The sequence below is a fragment of the Lampetra planeri genome, chromosome 10 (assembly GCF_965212315.1).
Source record: "Lampetra planeri chromosome 10, kcLamPlan1.2.h2, whole genome shotgun sequence".
NCBI lineage: Eukaryota > Metazoa > Chordata > Hyperoartia > Petromyzontiformes > Petromyzontidae > Lampetra > Lampetra planeri.
This window is the reverse complement of record NC_136116.1, coordinates 1131395-1157482: the sequence shown is the minus strand read 5'-3', so window position 1 is coordinate 1157482 and position 26088 is coordinate 1131395. Positions and strand designations below refer to the sequence as shown.

The following is a 26088-nucleotide window of genomic DNA, read 5'->3' as shown; positions in this document are numbered from 1 at the left end:
GCTCGCTGTAGGGCGTTTGCTCATCTTGTGCGGTTGGGATTTGTTTCCAGCATCTTCGGCTTCGTGGCCAAGAAGCAGGGCAGCGTGACCGACAACCAGTGCCACTTATTTGCCGAGCTGGATCCCAAGCAGCCCGCCTCAGCCATCGTGAGCTTCATTACCAAGGTCATGATGAGCGGTCAAGGCAGCGCTCCAACCTCGCCCGTCCCCTCTCCGTCCCCGTGACCACTACACTCGCTGGCAGGGAGACGGGCGCTGCGTGGACACTTGTCGGCGAGTGAGAAAGCCTTGCCTGCCCTCAAGCCAGCAGCAGGAATTAAGCCATCGCCCTGGCGAGTTAATGAAGGATCCTTCACTGCCTTATCCACGATGGAAGCGCCTCCTGTCGTTGTGCAAACCATAGCCTGAATCGGCAGTCGTTGTTGCATTCATGCATTTAAAGCACTTGCCTTTTTTTCCGTCCAATATTAGCGTCGCAGTAAATTAAAATCATGGCGGTTATATGGGCCACCTTAGATGCACTGCAAAGAGAAGAGGTCACCCTTTGGGTTCGGGTTGTGTGTGTTTTTCTCAATGTAGTTGTGTCATGAGCCTCACCGGGGTGTAGGGAGGAGGGGGGGTTAGAAGAATGTGAATCCCCTTGTTGGCGCTGCTATTTGTTTAGGCGAATTAGGAAAACATTTTGCAGCTTGCGCCTGCAAATTTACCACAGCTGATGGTGCCCCCCCCCCCATACTTCCTGTGCTTGGATGCAAAGCCTTACATTCCACTTTGGCTGTGAAAACGACACAAGTGAGGAACTGCAGAGGCAACCCAGCCTGAGCCAAGGCCACTTGCGATGAGCTGAGAAAGTCTGAATCTGCAAACTTGGTAGTATTAATTTCAACATTTTATTTCAAACTCACATTTACCGCATCGTATGTTATGTGAAAATATATGTATAGCCGATTAATGTTCCGTTTTCGACATTCTATAAATATGTGCAGAGATTATTGTAGAAAGTGTTTGATTGTAAATGTAGGCATACGGAGTGTGAATTATTGTCCAATTCTCAAGTAAACGGCGATAGATGCCTTCAATTTATCTGGGACCAATGGGGATTGAATCCGTGAGTTGTCAAGGTAAAATGCCATCCAGGTGGGCACGGGCCAGCCAGGGCATGGCTTTTGTTCTCTCCAGTAGCACTTGGCTATGGCCAACCAAAGACAGAATTGTGGTGTTGTACTGGCACAGCATGTGTGACTCGTAAACATTGCTTCAATACGTCCATTATTGGCACAGCTGATCAACGTGTGCCTGATATCATAGTCCCGTGATAATGACTTCAGCAGATGTTGACAGTAATGCAACCCCCAGAGCGAACCCACACGTAATGTCCGCTCCATCAGCAACATTTGACCAACCCAGAATGATAGCGTGACCTCTGTGAGACTCATACCAAGCCAGTGCCCTCGCTGACCCAAGATTGCACAATACAGTGTTTGTGAACCAATCTCAAGGCTGTAATGGCGACGACGAAAGAACAGAGGATGCCTCCGGTTTGATAACGCAGGATTTGACGACAGATGTAGCCTTTGGAGGAGAATATGGGTTTGTGAAGGAGAGGTTGTGATGGGCATTTGTTGGTAGAGCATGATTTTGGGGAGATTTTGCTGAAAGAGAGAGGTTGCAAGTGGCACATTTTATTGAGGAAAAGCCAAGAGAGTTTTGTTTTGGAGGGAGGGAGCAGAGAGAGATGCTTTGTTTCTATCGTGAAAGTCGTGGAGTGGCACGTGTTCGGTTGCGAAGGCAAGCGAGGGCGGGGGGGGGGCTTTGTGTGCTAAGTCATAAAGGGAAGTGGCATGGAACGTGACAAGGAGCTGGTGCTGTAAAGAGACAGTGAGGGGGCTCCGTTGTAAGTGATGTTGGTCAAGGGTATGTGTGAAGTGGCGAAGGAAAGTAGCGCGGGGTGTGACAGAAAGGAAATGGTGAGGATATTGTGTTGCAAAGGGACACGAGTGGACTGGTGCTGTGCACACCAAGGGTCAGATGGTCTTTGTAAGTTGGTTGAGAGCCGTGTGACATCTGGATGATATCTATCGAAATAATTTGATAAGGAAGCAATATGATACAGCATGGTATAAGGAAAGTGCTAAAGATAGATTTCATAGCGTGTACTTCTATGTATTTATACTTATATTTTATAATAAAAATAATAACATTTTTATTTGATTATAACTATTTTAAATGTAGGCCTGCGTTAATATCCTGGATATTAGTTTTCTTTCCCAAACGAGGTCATATTCATGTTATGTGACATCAGACATCCACGGTCTATTTAAGGTTGTTGTGTTGCCAGTATTTCCACAGTGTTATGGCTGATTATCAGCAAATGCCCTCATTATTCCTCCATTGAAATCATGCCACTTAAATGTTATAATTTGGTATTTATGACGTTGCTCCATGTTGTATAAATGACATTTTAATATTTGCCGATGAAGTCTCTTGCTTGTGTAAATGTGTAAATTAAGCTAGGATCATTACCTATATCTTAATTACATTATATGAAAACAATGTTTTTTAGTTCACTTTACAGCTATGCTTGTAACTTACAGAAATGCATATTAAAATGCTATACGCTCTTAAAACACGAGCTCAATTTGAGTTTTATTTGACCGCATTGGCCTGCATATCCTGTTCAGCCCGTTCAGATGATGGGGCGGCACAGCTGCGTGCTGTTGGTGGCTTTATGGGGGGGGGAAGGAATCGCATTCCCAAGGTCACGCCGCCGCCGCCGCCGCCTCCTCCTCCAGCAGGGGGTGCTGGGATACCGCAACTCGGCCTGGACTCGCGACTCGAGCTACCCAGGCGCGCCACACGCTCTCAAGCCCTCTTTAGCGCTCTGCAAGATGCAACGGGGGGTTTATTTTGCTGGCAAGTTTGCAACCAGCATTTTTTTTTTCAACCAAAGTAAAAAAAAATGCACAATGCTTGCAAGTATAAATGATAATTACATTCTCTACAGTGGAAATGTGTAGCACTGTTTTGACGGAATGTTTTGGCCACGCGTGTTTTTTGATCAACAACAGGAACGTGCATCTCATGAATATATATCAAAGGTGCACAGCCAGGTGTCGGCATTCTTTCATGTCTTCGTGATGTAGCTTGTGCGCCGAGGCACGCTGCAGGTGGTACACATGGATTTGCAGGTTGGTGGCGGCCCCGACGGGGCTCTGAATTCAAGGCGGCCAGCGCATGGGATGAAACACGGCCCCCCAACCCCCGCACACCCCCAAACGGACGCTGCCCCCGCCCTGTCCCAGCGAGGTGACGTGATATACCCCCCCCCACCACCAACCTCACCGTGTTTGCGCCAGGCAAATGAAACGCGCATCACGAGGCCGTGATGCACGTGGCACGTCTCGAGGCGTGAAACCAACTCCGCACCTGTCCGCGTCGCTCACAAGAGAGGCAGTGTCCTTGATTAGGGGCTTACCTTCATCGTCGACTTCCACCCAGACCGTGTACCGGCTTAAGGTTGCAGTATATGGGGGGGGGGGGTCGGTGAAGTAGCACTGTACAAAACAATGTTACCTTTTTTACAGAGGCAGAGCAATGGATGCAATCTGTGAACGTTGCATCCTGCATTCCCTGGAGGTCATTTTATCATTAGCCAGGGAGTCGCGTTACCGCCCGCTCTGGTCTCTGGAAAGGTTTTCCGATGGCTTGCTCCAAGCCACGTCACGCATCATTCTCGCCTCCCTGCAGTAGCCCTCTTTGGCAGGCCCACACTCCCCGTGTATTTTTATCCCATGTCCATAAAGGTAGAGTCGCTGTGCCTTTCCTAATTCCACCCCTGAACAAAACAAGCAATGACACTTAACACAACTACACAACGATTTACTTCGTCAAAACGTCGTTCGTCTTCAAAAAGCAACCTCGGTGAGCAGCCTAATGTGTCAGCTCACTAACACTTATCAAGCGTAAGCTGCGTGACTTGAGAGCAGCATCGTTGTTTTCTTTTTCACCATAACATTTTAACCCGTGCTACCTCGGCGCGAACGCACTGAACTCTTCACCGTAGACACAACCCGAAATGACCCACGTGCCCGTAAAATACCGATAATTTACTGCAAACTGCGTAAAGTGTGACCGAATAACCTGATCCGCGCGCATTCGTGATTTACGTGCGTGGGACGGCCCAAATAAGGAGCAGCAGCAGCCTCGGCCACCACAAGAAGAGCATTGAGCAGACGGTGCAGTCCCCCCACCCAGCATCCAGCAACAAGGAAACCCGAGCTGAGAAACACAAAACTGACGGGGCAGAGAGTGACACTGCGCCACTTGCGGGCACTGAACATTCGCTGGTCTCTAGCGGCCTTGCAGATATGCGGGGCTGCTGTCGTTCTCGCGTCCAGTTGATGTCATCAGTTCTGCCGCGCTGTCAATGTGACTCATGACAGCTTTAACCCAACTTTAATGATATAATTATTTGTTATTTTTCTTTAACGTACTTATACTCGGGGGGGGGCGGATGTTATCCACTGCCAAATGCTAATATGGTAATCGTTAACCAAGACCAAGTTTGCACAATTGTATAAACGGAGCTCAAGTATGCGGCAGTGTTATGTAACAATGGTGGTGGAGGAGGAGGAGTGATGTCGCTGTGCATGGAACAAACGGACATCTGGATATGTTGACGATCTACGACATCTGCATAGCTAGTACTGTACTTTACCATGATTTAAGGCGTGCTGTTTCTGCATATTCCTGATTTTAATACACTGTAAGTAAATGAACAAAATACGATAATCCAAAGTGCAATTCATTAAAAAAAAATACCGTTTTGACAGAACGGCGATCATTCGCAGGACCCTAAGAAGCCTTCACTTGGAGGGCAGACTGCCAGGCTGGCTCCTGCCCGAGATCTTGCCTTTGTGAACTGAAGCCCCACAGGGCCTCTGCGAGTTGTCCCAGCCAAACCCCACAGGCTCTGTGACAGTCATGATCGTTCCCCAACTAGATAGGCACAGTCTCTCGCTATATGTTTAAGAGACCAAATCGCCCTGACACAGTTAACAACTTGGCCATGAATGTGGCATGTGATATCCCAGCTGTCCAAATTCGGAGGCAGAGAAAGTGTTAACCTCAGCGTCTCTGAAGCCGTGGGCACTGCGCTTGTGCACTCAATAAAACTCCGTGGAAATCTTCTATGGGCTATGATTTTACTGCAAGTACTTTACATCAACAATGATACTAAAACGAGCGTCGTGGGATTAAAAGCGATGCATCGATTGAAACACATTACCTGCCCAGAATACAAGCTTCGGATTTTGTGTGTACACATCGATTCGTTATCATATGCATTATTTTGCATTACCTTTATAACCAACAATCGAAATTAGCAGCAAGAAATTACAAAACTAAACAAGGATGGCTACAAAGTTGGACTCGAGGTAAATAAATGTGAGCAAAACAAAAATCAAGCACAAGCTTGCTGAACAAAGCCGAGTGGCGATGGCTATGCAGGCCCGTGATCCAGCACCGTGGACGCAGTGAGGGTTGGTGGATAACACACAAATGTTGTGAAACTCCCTTCCCCTGGGCTCGATGTGCCATACCCATGATCGCCAGGAGAAGGCGTGCAACAAAGAACGGACTAATATCGTACAGATGTACTCGTACCATCTTATGGGATAGACTATAGAGTGTTACCACCTCGCACGCGTGGGTTTTCCCACATATTCACGCTCATTAATTGGATGAAAACGCATTAAAATAGAGGACCGCAGAGCTTGGGGGGGGGGGGATTGGGCGGGCTCACCGCCTGGCTGCTGCCTTTCCCGCTCGTCTGTGGTTCCTTCTTCTGGCCTCCGATTCGTCCTCTCTCTTTAAAAGTGAGCGAATTGTGTGCGGCGACGGCGCGTTCTAAGTAGAATGTATTTTTATCAAATCATTATTGTGGGGGTGGGGGGGACTGATAGCCCAGCATAATATGTATATCTAGGGCAATAATTGATGACGAATTTCATTATGGAAAGCAACAATTATAAAAATATATAAGAATAGGTTTTACCCTTTCTGGCAATAAAACATGCATTCATCACACGGACTTGTGGCAAAACATGCGAACAAACATGCTCTGATAATATATGCATTATCTTTGAAACTGAGACAGCCTTCTTTATGGCCCTATCCCACCATCTTCAGACCAGAGAATTCCAAAAGGCGACCGATAAAAAAGGCAATCCAAGTAACACTTACAACTCGACCCGAGCTATAACTCGACCCATAGAAACGCAACAAATCACCCGACGCCCCCCTCCCCTTCCATTTTCTTGCCCTTAAATCCACTGCTCCCGATCGTTACCCCGATCGCGGTCGGGCAGCGAGCCCAGACGCCCTCTTTCGATCCCTACTTTTGAGGCTGTATTGCACCGAGTTTGTGACTTACAAGTGATCTGCGGTTTTTCCCCTCTTTGTGAAATCCACTTTGTATTCTGGGTTCTTGAATGAATAATGATGGATAATAATAATAAAAACAAACATCACTGCTTAAAGATACAGATGTTTTAGTCTGTTCATATTACTGTCACAACATACAGATCAGGAACATAGACACTGACAAAGAAATAAAAAAAATGTAAGTAAGCAAAGCATGGGAAGATGCAGACAGGGAATTACAATGACAGTCCGCAAGAGGAATTACATGAATCAGAAAAGAACAAAATATCAGTCATTGACTGTTAAGTGGGCCTGGGCAGGACACTGCTAAAAGCGAAAAGTGTTGGAGACTGAAGATGGAATGGCAGCCAAAGAAGATAATACGCCCTGAGGACTATCATCGTGGTCATGATCTGATGAGATTCGCTAATGGGTAGGAGCGAGATGGATTGCGGCATCGCAGGACGATGAGGGATGGCAAAGTGGGGAGGTTTTCAACCAGCAATTTATAGATGATGGCTGGTGATGATGGTATGCAAATTATATACTCTACTCATAATACATGGAGGTTAATAGAGCGAATTATTCTGTATACATAAAAAAACAAAAAACAATGCGATGGCAAATATAGACAATAAAGACTCAATTCTTAAAACGCGGCCCTGAAAACTGACAATCGAATCGAAGAGGTAAATTGTTACGCATATTACTAAGATACGCCGGAAATTATTAATTACCAATCAATGTAATTATCCAATCATAACCAGAATGAAGTAGACGTATGAAAACCAATTTAACTACGGTAATTGTGTTGTTTTCAACTAAATGAATATATGCCTTAAAATATCAACATAGACACATTAGCTTGAAGGATCTGCATCCCGTGCCAAATGAACCATGGCTGATCACCACTGATGAATAAAAATTGCTAGGACCTGTTCCTCTGGGTGGCAGTGTACTTCCTCTTCACCTAATGTTGATGACGTGGAGCATTGCACGTCTGTGAAAGAGAGCTTTGTAGCTCATTACATTCCTTCAGTATAAATATGAAAGAAAAATAATCTGATTGCAGTCGTGTTCAAATATAATCATATTCAACACCTATTTACAATTGAAGGGACATCACTTAATCACATACTGCACAGGAATAGCACAGGATCATTCTTGAACACACAATAGGCAGTTGTGAAGAGACCAACGCTAATACAAATCCCCGACAGGCAGAATTGACGATCGACCACGCAAGGCAAAACAGCTGTTTGCCAACTCGGTAGCCGTGATAATGTGTCAATGGCCTGGCAAATAACTGCACGGGTTGAATCCCTCCCCCCTACCAGTAAATAAAGGCACACGTTTTTGTCAAACTACTTTCGAGCCAGCATTGTTCACGAGCTGTGTGGGACAGTGCAATAAAAACAAATGAATTGGGCTGTTGGCACAATGTTTATTGTTCACGGAGCTGTGACAACAGTTTCTGCTCCACAGCTCACAAGTGAAAGCTTCCTCGACACGTACGATTACCTCATTGTTTTCAGATCAGGTGTAAATATGAAGGAAAATAACTTCCCCCACCAATTTAAAATCTGTACACACCTCTCCGGGAAGTCCACGTGATAAAGACAAGGGAATGCAATTATAGGAGAGGTCATAGGCACGTGGGTGTGAAAATAATACCGATACAATTTCCAGAACAAGCGGGAGGTGATTACTGTGAAAGGTTGGATCAGTCTGCAAATAGAGATCAAAAAGTACCTTTGCAAAGAATATGACAGCATAGAAGGACCGAGTCTATGATGGAGACTTCATCTGGGACAGAGAAAGCTGTGCAGGATAAGAGGATGCGGTTGAGAATGAGGAAACCTGATTCCAGAGAAGGAAATCCATCCCCAGGATCTTGGAATCTGATCAATGAAGGAGGGGAATTGCTCTTGGCTGGGGACACACTCCAGACTGGAGGGACCCCGCTCCAGACTAAGGAATTTTATCTCGACTCCAGATAGCTATATGTCACCACTCCAGCCGATAGAGACCTGCTCCAGTGTGGGAGGAGTTGCTCCAGGATGGAGGGACCCCCGGCAGACCACGGGGACCCCCTGCAGGCCACGGGGACCCCTTGCAGGCCACGGGGACCCAGGTGCAGCCCCATCGCGTGGATGGGCCACTGGGGCTGACGTCACCGCACGTCCAGGCGTTCCCGCTGAGCTGCGCCGAGTTTCAAACAGCGCAGTCAGCGGCTGAGCGGCGACGCCGAAATCGCTCTGCCGTCTCCAGCTCGCCTCTCCCGAGCGGTCCAGGGTCTGCTCTCCTCTGTGGTCCGTCTCCCCACGGCGGCCACCGCCGCAGCCGCCTTTGTCTCCCTGCCGCGCCGAGAGAGGTCTGCCGACCGCGTGGGTCGGGATGAACTCTTTGTGTTCGCGGCGCCTCTCGCGTGCTCGTCGCCCCAAGTGGCTCTCTGCATGAGTTTGTTTCGGTGACTGCGCGATCGCAGAGTGGCGCTCGGTTGTAATCGCCGTAATTCGCCGTCATTGTCCTCATTAGTCGTGGACGAAAGCCTCCCCCGAGCAGTTGCCATCTCGCACGATATTCATTTCACGGCCGTTAGACGTGTGCTCTTGTTGCGGGCACGTCGAACCCCTCGATGCTGGTTTGTTAACTTTACCAAGATTTGAAAGCAATAAAAAAAACTGATCTCGCCTCGGCGCCGGTCGCACGCGGCAGTTGGGTGGACGGTGCCTGGGCAAAAGAGCCATCGCGGCTCTGTCCATCGTGATGGAACTTGGTGTCCACGGACAACCACGACGCTCATCGTCGTGGTCAGATCTAGAGATACACTGAACCCATCTCGGCTACCGAGAGATAGTAATGGGGGGGGGGGGCTCGCGTGGGAGAGGTTTATCAATCCACGTTTCTCTCGCTTTATGCGGTTTCGCGTCTACGCGGCTAATCTATTTATACCCAAACATTCGCTCCTGCGGTTTGAACTCGCTCATATGCGGGTTGAATTCACTCATATGCGGCGATGTGGTGGGACGCGGGACGCAACATTGTTGCAGTGTGTACTGTGTGCCGCTACTCGGTATGGCGTATCTTACTCTTTCGCTGTGTGCGCCCCTTTTCATGGACCGCATAAAGGGAGCGGCACCCGTACACCTCGTCAACAGTGGGGGTTGGGTGGTGGTGACTTGGCAGGAGGGAAAAGCGGTTGTATTGAGTGAAATCTCGAACAAAGTTGAACAAGGCTGAATTGTGGGGGCTGGGGTGCTCACACTTGCTAGAGAGAGAGAGAGAATGCTATCTTGAATCACAATACTGAATGGAGAGAGTACACTGTACACACTCGGAGAACGTGAAATAATATTAACACGGCTCACACGGTGCCTGTCCTTCAAGGCCAGCCGGTGCCGCACGTTTACTGACTGGCCATTGTCCCTGTCCGCACGGCCAAGGTACCCACGTGGCTACAGGCGACCCCAGCGTGCAGCAGTGCGTTCCATATCAAGTAACGGAATAGTTTGGATGATGAATGGTTGGTTGTTTTTGCAGAGGACAAGACTCGAGCAACGCCACTGTTATTGTGATGGACATTTATATCAAGAGTCAACGCACATTTATCATAAAGCCATGTTCAATTCCCTATTGGATGAATGCCTCCCCACGTTTCTGTGACGCCACATTCCATCTGGAGCTAATTGAAGTGTTCCATCTCCACGGTGTCCGGCCTCTCAGCCGTGTTTTTTTTTTATTCGCTGACATTCCACCACTCGCCCTTTCTCTCAAACTTTCTCGTGATGTGTGCCCTGGCTCCATCCCACTTAACTTTTGTTGCGAGTCAATTTGATGTTTTTGTTTTTCATGCATGCCATGATCCACGTGTCCCCCCTTTGTATCTCAATGCAAATCACAGCAGCCCCCCCCCACGCTTCTTTGGGCTCTTTTCAGCGTCTATTCTATTTTTCTGTCGGCCGCTATTGTAAAGATAATAGATAATTCTGCTGGTGTGTCGTAGAATTCTGTGCAAACATAAAACTAAACTGACTTGGATAGCAAATCATGAAGACGACTTTGTTTATAAAAGTGCTTTCTTGTTTTGATGCATGTTAATTTTATTTCTATTTTCCTCGCCGTGGTTTCCTTTTCCGCCACCGCTCCAGATGCTCTCTCATTGGCATTAATTCCGTTAATTACGACCATCCGTGTGGGTGACTCTTGAAGTTGCAGCTGACAGGCTTGTGTGTGTTGTGATAAGTAGCCTCTAATTAGTCGACATTTGGTCACACCAATGCAGAGTTTGCACTCCCTTTAAACAGCTTCCTGGCCTTTTACAAACGTGCTTTCTCTCCCCCACTCTCCACATTCCTCCCTGCTTTTGTCTTCCTTCAAGGCATTTAAAGGCACTTAAAGGCACTGCATCTTGTTTCCATCAGGAATGTTGTTTCCATTATTACGAAATTATGTTCATGATCATATTCACAGCTAAGATTTGTATGTGGGGCTGACTTTTATGTATTATCAATCAATGTTATGGCAATGCCACCTCTGGCTATGAATGCAAATAGTGGCAGGCTGTGGGTGGTTTTCAGATAGCAGCCACATAGCAGTGGTCCCTGAGAGACCGGTCCACTGTCATTACGGCAATTACACCGTCTGTTACCCATCCTCCTGGGAATGCAAGAATTACTTGGCAATGCGTGCTGAGATAACCGACCTCCAAACAATGCACAGCTGTTAATGTGAATGAATCCAGCACATTGGTATCACAGGAATCAGCAGATGACTTGAATGTAAGAATCACGTTAGCTCATGGTGCGTGGTCTGCAATGGCAGATTACTCCTCTGCTGTTCACCTAATTCCATTTAACCTTTGTCAGCAGAACGTTGTTTTTCTGTAGGGTGGGAGGAGGGGGCTTGGGTGGAATCTGACCCTTGCACATTTCCTTTAAACAGGGATAACTTGTGTTCAGGCACATTTTTTGGCTGAGCCAATCAGAAAAATGACCTGTCCCTGCATCCAATCAGAGACCAGAGCATTCGCACACTGCCTGGAGTTAGGTGGGATGGGGACAAGGGGCAGGAGGTGGAACCTTGGGAGACGATTGATGGGATCCTGCCGACAGTGGCTAGCTGCTGACACCCATCATTAATTGTGCCAGCCCTGATCTTCAGTCTGCACCTGAAGATTTAGTTCTTGGGTTGCCCTCGCTCCAACTGAAGGGTCTGAGTGTTTGTAAACCGTGCCACTTCATGGTAAGTTATTTCTTTGTCCTCTTTCATTTTACACGAAATGCCTTTTTAAGTAATGGCCGTCAACTGTTTGGAGTTAATCGTCTCGTGTGGTGGAATTTCGGCTCCAAGCACATTTCAGTTTTTAAAGGTTACGTGCTTTTTCTTGATTGTTTGTGTCTGTGAAACATGTATTTTCCATACATTAGCACACAATATTTGACTCAATGTAATAATAATACTTTGGAATGGCATGGACAATGAAAACATAACGTTGTTAATGTAAGCGCCAGCGTCTAGTGTTACGGTATTTTCGTGTTATTTTTTTGTGTTGCCAGTAGCCATGATTCAAACCATGCCTTTTCAAAGGCTTTTTTATGTATTTATGACCAACGACTCAAAGCAACAAGTCTCATCATGATATAAATATTGCATGCAATCGTGGCCACGAGTGCTCTACATTATAGCTGCCCATCGCATATCTGATTATACTGGGAATGTTCACAGCATGGTGTTGAAGCCTCTAGAAAAAAACCACAAAGAGAGAGGCGAAGGGGAATAATGGGAAAGAAGGACAAAGAGCATGAGCGGAGTAAGAGGGGGGGGGAAGCCAGGAGTGCTTCTCTAAGGATGAGCAACAAACATTTATTCACTCCTATCAGCCAGCCAGCACGACATCCCAACAATTCCCTGTTTAAGAAGATGGGATTCTCCACAGGATTTTTGATCGACATTCCGATATTTGCTTTGGGATTGGCGCTTAGTATGGAGTAGACTGGTGCTCGTGGGGGAGGGGGCCCAGATGCTCGCAGCATGGGGCAACCCACCCAACCCCCATTTCATTACATCTACCCTCTGCCCCCACTCCGTACCCCTTCCGCCTTCTCACCCTGCCCTGACAAAGCCTCTTCTCTGCTCCAGACAAACAGTTCCCTGTGCGTAATGTAATGTTTCTTGGAGTACGCATCTTGATCAACTTAAGTTACTTGCATTTAAACATTTCATATAGTTGGCACTTTCATACAAAGGGCTGCTGCTTTGTGTGTGTTGCATGAAACGTTTGTGGATTTGTGGACTTGCTTTTGCCCGTGCTTATGTGCACATTGTTTAACGCAATTCTCTCTCTGCAGCGCTGCGTCTGAACAGCGTCCAAGATGAGCTGGAGCTTTCTCACACGGCTGCTGGAGGAGGTGCACCAACACTCCACCTTCCTGGGCAAGCTATGGTTCACCACCTTCCTCATTTTCCGCATCGTGCTCACGGCGGTCGGGGGCGAGTCCATCTACTATGACGAGCAGAGCAAGTTCGTGTGCAACACGGCGCAGCCTGGCTGCGAGAACGTCTGCTACGACAGTTTTGCGCCGCTCTCGCACGTCCGCTTCTGGGTGTTCCAAATCATCATGGTTGCCATGCCCACCATCCTGTACCTCGGCTTTGCCATCCATCGCATTTCCAGGTGAGACCAAGCAAATAGTCAATGGGCCATAGTGGGAAATTGGTACCACACGTGGTTGCAAAAAAACGTCGCATCGATGCATTTACAAGGCGAATAATGAAAATATGGTCGGTCCTCGACTTACGAACGAGTTCAGTTTCAGAGCTCCGTAAGTCTAATGGTTCGTAAGTCGGAACACAATAATGTACCGTACTTTATTTAAATGCACGTATGAAATATGTTGAGGTTCAACGAAAAAGGGAACCATTGTTAAACTCATAAATAACTAATATTGTACGTTTGCATGCAATATTTTAATGTATATTGTATAGTAAATATTAAATAAAGTAATATCATAGTGATAGTAGGTTTTTACCCTTTTAACTGGTACAAAACTGACACCTTTATTCCAGTTAAAAGGGTAAAAACCTACTATCATATTTTGCCACTGGTAAAAGAGATCTCATAGTGTAAAGTAATATCATTAATATATATATTTGTACTTGCCTTGAATCCCCACAGTTGTGCCTTGAGTCCCCACAATTGTGCACACACACACACAGGCACTCACTCCGAGCACGAGGCTGCCTCATTACATCTCACGGAGGATCTCTCCGCTGAACAAACGAGTTCCGTTGTTCAGTTTGCCTGTGCGAGCTCGCATTTGAAGTTGAGGTTTTAAAAAAAAAATGGAAGCTGGTTCGTAAGTGCGTGCATTTTATAAGTCGAGGACTGCCTGTAAATTGTTGGATTACCAAATAATTCAAAGGTTATCTTGTTGTAATATCCTGTTATTGGCCATAGAAAGAATTTGTAACCACTAGAGTTATTCCACCGCCGTTGGTACTAACAAGTAACATTTCTGGTCTGGACTCATGGACTAAAAGTGACAAACTGGCAGCGTTGGCATCTGTTATTGTTTGATGTAGCTTTGCATTCATGCCTTGATGACAAATGTGCATGGGTTGCCCTGTGCATGGCTGTGGAGTGTTTTTTTTCTTCATTTTACTTGTTTACCTAAGTAATATAAATGTACATAGTAATGAATACGTAAGTTCATTGTGTTTTGGATATTGCCTGGCGATACTGCAAGACACGTGTTTTATATATGTATAACAGTTATAATTAGCCTGCCACGTTTACGATCTCGTTTTATTGAACAATTTAAGTAGAGTATGTGATGATTTCCAAATTACGTTTCGGTAAGCCTACTTAAAAATAATAAAAGGGGGTATCAGCTCAAGTACTCTTAAAATAACAGACTTTAAGTGTTCTCAGGGGCGATAATTAGAAGTAAAAGTGGATTTCCAGACAGCCAAATAGCTTTTATATCTGTAAATGATATAACATTTTATAGAGCGCGGATTTTCATTTACTTATGACGTATGAAATTTCGAGATTAAATTAAATGCGCACTCTTTATTGTGCGCCGTGCCAGGAGCGAAGACAAGTGTGTCAAGCGGAAGCGAACTCCACTGGTGTGCCGTGGCCCCGACCGCGGGGTCGAAGAGGCGGAGGACAACATGGAGGAGGACCCCATGGTGTGTGAAGAGGAGGAGGAGGAAAAGAAGAAGGGTGAAGGAGACGACAAGGAGAAAAAGGAGAAGCAGCACGACGGGCGGCGGAGGATCAAGACGGACGGGCTGATGAGGGCGTACGTGCTGCAGCTGCTGGCGCGCACGTTGGCCGAGGTGGGATTCCTGTTCGGGCAGTACCTGCTGTACGGCATCGAGGTGACCCCTCGCTTCGAGTGCTCCCGCGACCCCTGCCCGCACCGCGTCGACTGCTTCATCTCGCGCCCCAAGGAGAAGACCATCTTCCTTTTGGTGATGTACGCTGCCGCCGGGCTCAGTCTGCTGCTGGACCTGGCCGAGATGTGGCACCTGGGGCTGGGCGGCATCCACGACTCGCTGAGCGGAAGGCGCTCTCGTCAGCAGGAGGACAGGTGCGACTGCTACATTAAGAGCCAGCCTCCCATTTAGATGGCATTCAAATGCCTCAGCAACGCCAAGTGCCTTGCATCACATCTCGTCTCAAACAATTCAAAGGGCACCCCCAGTGGCAGTTGTCCCTATGTGGTACAAGGTGACTTAGCACGGGCCTGTAAGTGGACATTTTTTGGCAATCAATTGAGTAATTTGTGGATTATTTTTCAAATTTGGCAAATTTGGACCATGACATACAATGTCCTACTCTTTTCGAATGAGCTCACGGGATCTTTAACGTACATTGTGAAGCAGATTGGGAGCGTATCTCATACCTGTCAACCCCTGATCAGTGCTTACCTTATTACAGACCAATTCAGACCTTATAGGTCACCCCGTGCCCTTATAATTCTCAACGTTCATCCTACAAAGTCCCATCAAAGGGGAGAAACACAAAAAAGATACATTCTATTTTGTTGCCCGTATTCAAATGGCTATACGCCGTATGGACCTGAACTCAAAATTTCCCTGTCTAAGACTACGGGTAAACCGTATGAGTTGACAGGTATGGTATCTGCTTCACAGTAATAACCAGGGGGCCTGTCAGATTTGAACCATGAACCTCTGCAACAAGCGGCAAACACATTGAGTGCTGGAACTAAATATTGACCTTTAACGAATTGATAATGCACTTACAAGGCCTCCAAGACAGTGTGTGCACGTTGTTGTGAATATACACCACGGTGATAAGATATGTGGTGTGGAAATGCAGGAGGGCAGTGTTGTCAAACTCCAGTCGTCACCCCACCCCACGTTGTGCAGCGCATGTTATCTGGCTTAATTGTAGTGTTATTTAATTGAACATTGTTTAGGTTTATGGTTAGGAATTTGCCCAACGCGTGTAATTGGATACCATTTATACGCACACCCTCACTTTAAATGTCTCCATTGCGTAGCAGCCTGTCTCAAGCCTGCCTCATCCATACACACCTCTCATGTTGGCCGAGCCGCTGCAAGATTACACATTCTAATACTGTTTGGACATCTCTTCACTCGCCATGCAGTACCGCTAACACATGTTTGTGAACGGTTTTAAGTTTCCAACTGATATATTTTTGTAGGTCAGCGGGCAAGCACGCAAAGAAGGTGACATCGAAGATAACGATGACTAACGGTGGTTATCGGGAGAGCAACGGAGTCCGCGTGCCGTCAGCGCCCCCAGGCTACCTGACGGCCATGAAGCCCTCCTCAGACGGAAACTACACCAGGTGGATTTCACGAGCACTCTGTATACCGCACTGTACACGCACAGTATCAACTACATTTTGTTCAATTTTACTTGAACTAAAAGACCCTTCTTGAATTTCGACTCTTTCAGGGTACCAGATGGTAAGCTGTCGCTGAGGCAAGCTTCGGTGGATCCCAGCGCAATGTCACCGCAGGATTTTGGGCGGCTCCAAGATAACCTGCGCAACCTTCAGATGCAACTGGAGCTGGCCCTCAGGCCCCGGGGGCCCCTTCAGCTCCCGCAAGCCACAGCCCATGCGTCCTGCAGTGTGAGCACGCCCGACACCGACATTGTCACGGTGGAGCAGAACCTCGCCAACGCCGCACAGGAGCTCCTGAAGTGACCGCCCGGTGCCGTTGAGCCACCACCACGTGGGTTGGCACCACCACCACGTGGGTTGGCGGCACCACCCCCTCAGACAGAGAAGTGCCTTTCGACCGATATGTATTCACATCGCTGCCCTTTGCCTCAGTACCTGTTATTTTGTCCTAACGCTGTCAATTTTTTTTAAAGAGGATTTTTTTACATGTATTTTGATAAGTAAACCACTTTTTTGCCCACCACATGTATCGTGATTGCACGTGATTATGGCTGTGGAACCTTATTGCCTTCGGTACGAAATTTAAGACCACTTGCACCAGCAGTTAGTTTAGTGGACTGAGAAGCTGGGAATGAAGAGTCAAGGGTAGTGGAGCTGACAACCACAGGTTACAGCCATAGCCACGTGTAATGGAAAGGTGGGAAAACAAATGGTGATCCATGCAAGTTGCTCAAAGTGTTACAGGTTTTGTTGAGCAAGGGCATAGCAATGTGAGGGATTTGGTAATTCGTTTTTCTATTTTGTTAGAACTTGTCATTGACTTCCTCCTTCTGAATATTCCTTATTTTAACAGAGAATGTAGCCGGATGCTTCCTCTAATTCCTCTGTAGGGTTTTTTTCCGATATGAGAGGAAATGTAAACCATGCCTTGATGCATTTTAATTTGGTTTCACCCTTAACGTGCCTTGGGTTTTGTATGCTAATTGATTTTTTTGGCATTATTATCTGTTATGTCTTTAATACATTCCATTTACTTAGTCGTAATGCGCTGCTGTTTTGATTGTTTTAACTTGAAACGTTTTCTTTACATCTGAAAGTAAAAATGCTGCCATTTGGACACCTAGTCGAAGCTGATTACTGTAAACATATTTTCTTACGTATTAAAGTAGAAGTTTACACTTTTTTTATCTACCGCAGTTGAAGTCACTGCCATGCAAATTACGAACGTGTCCTGGAGACCCCAGAGGATATGTTTTAAGCACCATTTGAACAAGCTCTCAATGCACGCGTTGGTGGTGTCCATGTTAAAGTTTGCTCTCCGCGCCAAGGCCGAGCGTCAAATCATCCCCCACCCCTTGTCGCCGATTGAGCCAGATGGCATTTGCACTCAGATGCCACCGCGAGAAGCCCCGACGGCGTATCCAGCGCGATGTTGCCCCCTACGGCTTTCACGCTCGCAGCAGAATGTGCTTGGCCACACCTGATGACGCCGGTTTGTTTTGATGTGCCCCCCCCCCCCATGCGGGAGAGTGGGGCACATCGCCGATGTCACGGTGCTCCCTCCGCTTTAAAATGAACCTCGCGTGCCTTTTGTTTGCAATTTCAAAATTAGGAATGTGTGTGGATTTTGACTTTTTTTTTACATTTGTCTTAAAAGCATTATTTTGGGAATGCGTTAGTTGCTTATTAACGTACCTGTTTTGGGCTGTGGTACTTCAGTGCTACGAGCCAGTTTGTGTAAACACTTCACGTGAACATTTGCCTACACTGACATTTGTGTAGGGAGAATGGCTGTGCAGTGGGCAGCAGAGGGGTAGATAACAAATGCCATTGTTATACTGTAGTTCTAGGCTCGCATATCCATGCTCCCCACCTTCAACCCACACTGAGAACTGCGTGATATGGTCAAATAACCATCACCACCCACATGGCACGGGGAGGCCCTCTTCTAGCAGTGGATTGACCAAGGGTTGTAAATGTACATGTAGCTATACACTGCAAACGTATGGGAAAGTGCTACACGTGAAGTGTTTAATGTAACCGGCTACAGCATTCACGTCTACCCACAATTATGAATTCAGTAATTCCCAATTCGGAAATATGTCCACCTGTGTATAATCGTCAAATCAACATTTTGAAACATTGGCACACTCGGCAAGACGTGCGAGTTACATGCTACAGTTACTCCTATCATTGTCGTGCCAGTTCCAGTTATACTGGAATGGAACTATGGCCACATTCCAGGGATCCATGCGGCGTTTACCGATAATGTACTTGAAGTCTCTGATACTGGATATTCTGGTTTTCAAGATAAGCAGATTTATTGCAGGTGCTTGCTACTGTTTGTCTTAATTACTATCATGTTCCTGTGCTGTACATCTTTTCGATGACCTCATCAGTCGCTTCATTGGCGTTGCCACGTTGCGGTGCGCGCGTGGAGTGGTGCTTTGTAGTTTAATTGGGCTGATTTTTTGTAATAAAAGTAGATGTTTCTACACCACTGTCGGCTGCGTGGATCGTCACATCTGCAGTGCTTACACACACAGAGGGGCATTCTCAATGTGCCATGTCCACAAAAACGCCGGGGATCTTGGCCATCCTTTAGCTATGGAAGATTATTAACAAGCAAAACACCTTAAGATGCCTAGGCCTACGTAGGGTGTGTGCCAAGCTCGTCCGACACGCGTTTGAGGATTTTATTAAAAGCACCCAAAATGTTTACATTTATATAGTCCGATCTTAAATTGATGTTTCTGGACTCGCGGATTTAAAATGTACGAGGTTTGCGCAACCATAAAGTCGAGACCGCTAAAATGGAAGTGCCTGAGCTCAACTTTAAAGAACCAAAAAAAACGCTTCCAAACGGGCATCGAGGACGCGCGGTATAGGCCCGACTCTACAACATGAGAGGTATTTGTCATTTTGGCCGCATCGGCTTTGAGGTGCCGGAGCATCCGTGGGGATCCCTGCAGCCGGGACTCGAACTCCTCCACCCACGGTCGCTCGTCAGCCGTGAAGATGGACGCACCCGTGTGCCGACTCGCCCCCGAACAGACTGCGCACGAATGGGGCGTGAGGCTCCAAGGAGACATTGGCCCAAGCGGTGGTCGGGGAGCGGCGAAGTCACTTCTGGCCGCTTTGGGGTGGAGGTGGGGGGGGTCGTTGTCCATCCATGCGTCGCCTGTGCTGCGTGCAAGTTGACGAGATGTCTATTCACCGGTCATTGTCGAGGCGTCTGGCTCATCCCGTGCGAGGTTGCTGTGCGGGAGCCGTCTCCTCCACGCGCCTCGCATAACCCTTGGTCCCGTGTGCAGTGGCGCGCGTGGAGCCGTGGGGCTCGAGAAGTCTTTCCCATATACATCACATCAACGCCTACAGTTTTGGCAAACTATTCTGCATCGTGCATCGCCGCGTGGGAACCATCGGAATGCGTCTTCGGGAATCGCGCAGCAAACCCGAAATGTCAGCGGGCGTCACGGACGACCCCTGGGAACTGCCCTGTCATGTTCTGTCAGGCGCAGACCGCGAAGCGCGCTGACTCGCATCATCACCAACACGTCCACCGCCACTGCGCCCCACTCCACCGCTCAATATCCCCACCACGCGAGTACTCTTACCACCCCCACTCGTCCTCACCACCCTCACCACCACCCTCACCACCACCCCCATCTTCCCCGCCCTCACCGCTATCATCACCATGGTCGCCGCCACCACTTTCACTGCACCTCACAACCTCGTCCCATCACCATCCTGACCATCCTCGCCGCCCACAGCACCACAATGGCAGCTCACCACCCTCACTCGTACCATCACCACCCTCAAACATCACTCCCCTCATTGCACCTCGCCACCCTGATAACATCACCGTAGAGGCGCCACGGTGGCTATGATATATTAACGACCTCGCCTGGTGTACAGGAGGTCATGGGTTCGATCCCGACCCTGACGCCTGCTGCTGTATATTTGGAGTTTGCATGTCCCCCTCTCTCCCCGTGGTCGCGTGGATTTTTCTCCGGGTCCTCCGGTTTTCCCCTCCACATTTAGAAACGAGCGTTTACAGTATCTGACTGAATGCATTTCCAAGTGACGATATGCCACTTCGTTGAGCTATCGTTTGTGGCCAGGTCGCTTCTGAAAAATAATAATATCGAGCTCAGTGGGCCTTACCTCGTAAAATAAACAATAAAAATTGTCATCACACTCTCATCACCATCGCCACCCTCACTGCACCTCGCCACCTTCACCAGGTGATGATTCTGGCCCAGCAGAAGAGTAACTCCCTCGCCTAATAATAGGCGCAACTGAGCCGGCGGGGGTGCTGGAGGGGACGGGGGTAGGGAGGGAGGGAGGGGAGGAGGGGGGCGAACACGGGGGTCTCCTGCCCCGGGGCCGCCACGACCGCGTCCCGCTCAGGCGCTGCTAAATCTGTCCGGGACGCGGGCCGCGAGCCGCACTCCGCAGCATCACAGCCCCGGGCAGCAGGCGGGAGCGTGGGCGCAGGGTGGCCCGAACTCTTCTGCCGTCTCCCATCGCAGGCATGTAGCGGTGCCAGTCGGGTTCTGCAAAAGTCCGCGCGTAGTGGTTCTCAACGTCGGAGCGGCGCGCGTCTGGAGGGTTACCGCTGCGCTTGGAGCCCCGCGCGAGAGGGACACCACGAGAAGGCGGCAGGCGCCAAGGGGGCCGCCTGTCCTGCGGTAAGCGCGCTCGGAGCGTCGTGCGTGATGTTTTGCAATGCCCCCCCCTCCCCCCTTACCACCTCGCCCCTCGCTCGTGCCGTTCACACGCACCAGCCTCGCTCGGTGACCAGGTCTCGTATCGAGCTGCTGCTGCTGCTCTCCGCTTGTGGAGTTGCAGGTGCGCGTGGCCCACCCAGTCCGTGCCCGCTGAGAACAGAGAAACGTTACAAACCCTGCATGTTGCTCAACGCATTTCGCAACACGTAAATTATGTCTTACGTTCAGTTTTTTGCTCAGGTGCAATGCCAGAATTTGGTTATAAAGTATATGGGTGTATATATATATGCCCCTAGCTCTGCATTTCAAAGTTGCATTTAACGTCACAACAAATTGCACGTTTCCTTGAGCGTCCAATTAATGCCTTGATATGTGAGGGGGGAAACCTCTGCCATGTCAACCCCCGAGTTGGCCGTGGAAGCCGCGTCTGGCCGTGCCACCCACGAGGCCCATGTCCTTCAAGGACCCTTCACTCGTCCGTGCGCACTGCGGCTCAGGCGCGCGACCATGGCAATCATTGCCTGGCGCCGCAGATATGCGGCTTCAGGGACGTGGCGTGATGAACACGAGCCCTACTCGTATCCAGCGAAGCGTCATCCATCACATCGCGGCAGTTTGGTCCTTTGGGAGAAATCCGGAGGCTGCGTGAGGACACGCAGCCCCAGAATGCAGCATGCATAATAGTACTAGTTTATTCAATTTCAAAAAGGCAAACCAACTTTATCGAGCGACTCCAGAGAGGATGGCGTTTTTGAGCACAATTCTTTGCGCGGTGCCTGTGGAGATGGAGACCTGGCGACGCGCTCACCGTGCGGTAATGTTGACGCAAATAAACGCGGGCGCAGGGCGCATGATCCCGCACAGGCAGCAGGGATGGCAATGGGTGGCGCGTGGAGGCTGCGCGAAACCCGAGCCCTGGGCCGCGAATAGATCACGCTGACGGCCGGGCCCGTGAGCAGTGCCGACAGCTGCCCTCCCCGGCCGCCCGCCCGCCTCTAAATCCGGGGCGCGGGTCCAGCCGCCCTGCCCCCGTTACAGGCGTCGAGGGGCGCAGCTCACTCCGCTCCAACAGGCTCCTCCAGAAATATCCGCCCGTGCCTCACGATGAATCTGCGCGGCGCTTTGTACACCAATTGCGAGTGATGTCAGCCGGGGCATACGGTGGTTTACACAAATTGAGGACACATGTGCTGGTCGGATCCGTGCACTGCTCACTGGACTCCAATGCCAGGTCGAGCTGCGTCCTGACCCAGCGCGTCCATTTCACGTGAAGTCCTCACAAACAAAGCACTGTGCAACCCCTAGTCTAAGCCCCATATGTTTGGATTCGAAATAACTATAATATTGATGCGCAAACGTTGCAATTTCCCTGAGCTCGCCTCCACTGTGTAACAGATTAAAGGCAATGACCTGGCACAATGAGGTGTTATTGATATCCAAGAGACTGCACACAGTCAGATCCTGAAAACGAACGTACATTTGTGGAAAACCTTCTGAAGCATTCCAATTAAGTCCACCATCCCTCTGGAGGGGGTAAAATTTGCATCACCTGGTGAGGTGCAACAGTAACCTTGCTTTTGACAGACCTAGACCCATCCATGGAAACATGGATTTGCCACCAGTATCCTGGGATCAGTGATTAAGATGAGCACCGTGCTATTATGTTCTGTTGTCAGGACAACGAGAGAAATCTGTGAAGATGAGCAGGAGAGCGGAACTGTTTGGGGGCGCACCGCGCTTCCTCTCCCGACCAAAGGCATGCACGGTGCCGCAGGGCCAGGATGCCACTCTCAGCTGCCAGATCGTGAGCTCCCCGAGTCCCACCGTCACCTGGGAAAAGGACAGCAAGCAGATCCGCTCGGGAGGCCGCTACAAGATTGTGGAGGAGGGCAACACATACCGCATGATGGTGCGAGACCTCATGCTGTCCGACAGCGGCCAGTACATCTGCAGGGCCCGCAACTACGTGGGCGAGGCGTACGCGGCCGTCACGCTGGTGGTGGAGTACACGCCGGGCTACAGGCAGGAATCGAGCGCTCCACTCCTGCCCCATGAGCCTCCCGCGTTCATCATGAGGCCGACCTCGCAGAAAGTCTCCCAGGGATACAGCGCCACGTTCACCTGCATGGTGAGCGGGCGCCCGGCGCCCACCATCACCTGGCAGCGGGATGGCAAGAACGTCGACAACTTTGTGGATAGCTACCGCTTCCTTACCGAGGGCAGAGACGGCATGCACACGCTGAAGATCAACAGCGTCCGCCCCAGCGACATGGGCACCTACAGCTGCAAGGTGAAGAACAGCGCCGGGGAGGTCAATGCGTCCGCCATCCTGGGAGTTCCGTCGGAGCAGATTTTGTGGTCAAAGCCCCCGTCGACGGCGTACGGCAAGAAGGAGGAGGACACACCGGCACTCTCGTACATGCACCGCAAGAGGTTCGACTATCACCAATATTCGAGCAACGCGTTGACATCTCGGCTGAGTCCCTACACCTCGTACCGGAGCTACTCGCACTCGCCCGTGCGTCCGCAGGAGGAGGCCTCCACCAGGTCCTACTCGCGATCGCCCAGCCGCTACGGCCGAGAGCAGCTGTCTCCGAGCGACGCAGCCACAATGGTAGGCACGGGAAGGAGCCACGGCCTACGGGGGCCACAGCGGTGTTATCCTTGTCACCAGTGTCACCGAGCCTCCACTGCAGACAAGCAAACTGTGTCAGCCTATAAATGAAATTGGGACCCATTTGGAATGAGATGAAATCTGTTCATATAGGGGTTCCATATATGTGCAGTACCATGTGAGGATTTATCATTGTTTAAAGAATGTTTCCAGTGATTAACAAATTTCCTGCACAATCCCAGAATGTTATGTCAATATTATTGTGCACAATTCTAATTCATGGCCCTAATAACAACTCCTTACAATAGCTGTATAGTTTTTACATGATGGGGGAAAAAATAATAGGTTTTATCTTTCGACAATACAACAGGTGGTGTTAAGATGCTCAAACGCCAAATAGATACATTTTGCAGGCATCAAGTCTGCATTTAACCACGCATATACGTGTGACAGAATATGTAAACAAACATGCTCTGACAATACATGCATTGTCTGTGAAACTCACTGGACTACATCAGAGGCAGCAGCCTTCTTTACGGCCTTGTCTCACCAGTGTTAGACTAAAGAACACCTTATTTTATTATGTTTATTTTTATTATCTTCTTATTTCCCTTCTACGTGACTACCGAAAGAACCAAGAATATAAAGAACACCTTATTTTATTGCCAGAAAAGATACCACCTATTCTTATTTTTCATAATTTCTGATACTGGTAAAGAAAGGTCCCATAGTTTATACATCTATAGCATAACACTATAATTTGAACAGGAAACAATATAACCATGAAATATAAATTATCTCAATGCATTGGCAATTGTCTCATGAGGATGAGGAGGCCAAGGAGGGCAGTGTGACGCGACAACAATCTGACTGCAAACCCCGTGGGTTCAACACACGCGCACACGTGTGTTGAACCCCCCGTGTGTTGAACCCCCCGTGTGTTGAACCCCTCGTGTGTTGAACCCCCCGTGTGTTGAACCCCCCGTGTGTTGAACCCCCCGTGTGTTGAACCCCCCGTGTGTTGAACCCCCCGTGTGTTGAACCCCCCGTGTGTTGAACCGCAGCGTGCAAGAAGCAAGTCGCCCATTTACCGGCAGGAGGCCCGGGCCCCCCGCGCCCCCTCCCCCAGCCGCCCCGGCAAGGACTACCTGTCGCCTGCCCACACCACCTCCAGCTACCGGGTAAGAGGGGCCACATCCATCTTCGCTCCCACGCCGTGGTGCCAAGAGGCAGCTGGATTGTCCCTAGGAGAGTGTGGATGGAGTGCGTGTGTGCCCCCAGATTGCTCGTCCATGATACAAATCACGCATATGCATGGAGGTGATGTAATGCTTTGCAACTGTTTGAAAGCTGAGTAAAACATCAATCAATCAATATTTATTTTGCCAGTATTGCCCTCAATATAGTAGGCATCAGTGAACGTTTACAGTGGAACGTGAACGGCGCAGGATGCAGAGAGCAACAAGGAATACAAACACAACACCCGCCACGACCTCAGTGGCTCACACAGACACATTTGCATATTTGTAAATATTCCAGGTTCCTCTGGTTTTGTGTCTCCAGGTTTTGTGCAACTCTTCGATCAATGTGGCCGGTTTAAAAAAAAGTCTGAGTCCCTGACTGCAACACGGCGTTGTACTGGACTCACTCACTCACTGACTGAGTCCCTGACTGCAACACGGCATTGTACTGGACTCACTCACTCACTGACTGAGTCCCTGACTGCAACACGGCATTGTACTGGACTCACTCACTCACTGACTGAGTCCCTGACTGCAACACGGCATTGTACTGGACTCACTCACTCACTGACTGAGTCCCTGACTGCAACACGGCATTGTACTGGACTCACTCACTCACTGACTGAGTCCCTGACTGCAACACGGCATTGTACTGGACTCACTCACTCACTGACTGAGTCCCTGACTGCAACACGGCATTGTACTGGACTCACTCACTCACTGACTGAGTCCCTGACTGCAACACGGCATTGTACTGGACTCACTCACTCACTGACTGAGTCCCTGACTGCAACACGGCATTGTACTGGACTCACTCACTCACTGACTGAGTCCCTGACTGCAACACGGCATTGTACTGGACTCACTCACCGGGATACATGGCAGCACGGGGTCACGACGCCCTCCACGTCAACCAATACGCCACAGCTGTCCAAGCACCTTCAGTTGGGACTTCAAAATGTGTTGAGTGCCTGAGCAGCAGCCAGTTGTGCCTGGGCCGACTACAATTTGATGGATATTGAATCATCTTTACGACAATAATAGTGACCCTCCGTTATGAGCAGACAGAAAGTGCAAATGCCTAAAGGCCCACAATTTTTTAAAAGTGTAGGCCAGTTGAGTGCTTCCTACTGATCAAAAGTCAGTGAGCAACTCTGTGTGAGTCATTA

At 48.9% G+C, this 26088-nt stretch overlaps 3 protein-coding genes across 13 annotated transcripts in view; all 3 read left to right on the top strand.

Annotated features, from left to right (window-relative positions):
• LOC144720802 (tensin-3-like) overlaps window positions 1–2627 on the top strand; it is a 90920-nt gene extending 88293 nt beyond the window's left edge. For all 9 annotated transcript variants that reach the window (XM_078597857.1, XM_078597856.1, XM_078597854.1 and 6 more), the window contains one exon: window positions 51–2627. In XM_078597857.1, coding sequence (XP_078453983.1) covers window positions 51–225 — 175 coding nt within the window. In that variant the 3' untranslated portion in view covers window positions 226–2627. The remainder of the gene's footprint in view (window positions 1–50) is intronic.
• Window positions 2628–8601: 5974 nt separating this feature from the next.
• On the top strand, window positions 8602–18826 carry LOC144720800 (gap junction gamma-1 protein-like). 3 transcript variants are annotated; one of them, XM_078597851.1, is made up of 5 exons: window positions 8602–8797; window positions 12774–13099; window positions 14517–15023; window positions 16125–16271; window positions 16382–18826. In XM_078597851.1, the coding sequence occupies exons 2-5, from the start codon at window positions 12798–12800 to the stop codon at window positions 16632–16634; spliced, it is 1209 nt and encodes a 402-aa protein (XP_078453977.1). In that variant the 5' UTR covers window positions 8602–8797; window positions 12774–12797; the 3' UTR covers window positions 16635–18826. The 3 variants fall into 3 exon arrangements, with proteins under 3 accessions (XP_078453977.1, XP_078453979.1, XP_078453978.1); XM_078597853.1 differs by having other exon boundaries at window positions 8628–8735; XM_078597852.1 differs by lacking the exon at window positions 8602–8797 and adding an exon at window positions 11438–11667.
• A 3922-nt stretch (window positions 18827–22748) lies between these two features.
• The window catches only part of LOC144721123 (obscurin-like), a 119323-nt gene continuing 115983 nt past the window's right edge, over window positions 22749–26088 (top strand). The window contains exons 1-2 of the mRNA XM_078598518.1: window positions 22749–23678; window positions 24743–24859. Coding sequence (XP_078454644.1) covers window positions 22764–23678; window positions 24743–24859 — 1032 coding nt within the window. The 5' untranslated portion in view covers window positions 22749–22763. The remainder of the gene's footprint in view (window positions 23679–24742; window positions 24860–26088) is intronic.

What these genes read in the sequence shown, in the direction of transcription:
- LOC144720800 (XM_078597851.1), top strand. Translation starts at nt 12,798, where the DNA reads ATGAGCTGGAGCTTTCTCACACGGCTGCTGGAGGAGGTGCACCAACAC. An exon ending in TCTCGTCAGCAGGAGGACAG is followed by an intron (nt 15,024 to 16,124) that starts GTGCGACTGCTA and finishes ATATTTTTGTAG; the next exon opens with GTCAGCGGGCAAGCACGCAA. An exon ending in TCAGACGGAAACTACACCAG is followed by an intron (nt 16,272 to 16,381) that starts GTGGATTTCACG and finishes CGACTCTTTCAG; the next exon opens with GGTACCAGATGGTAAGCTGT.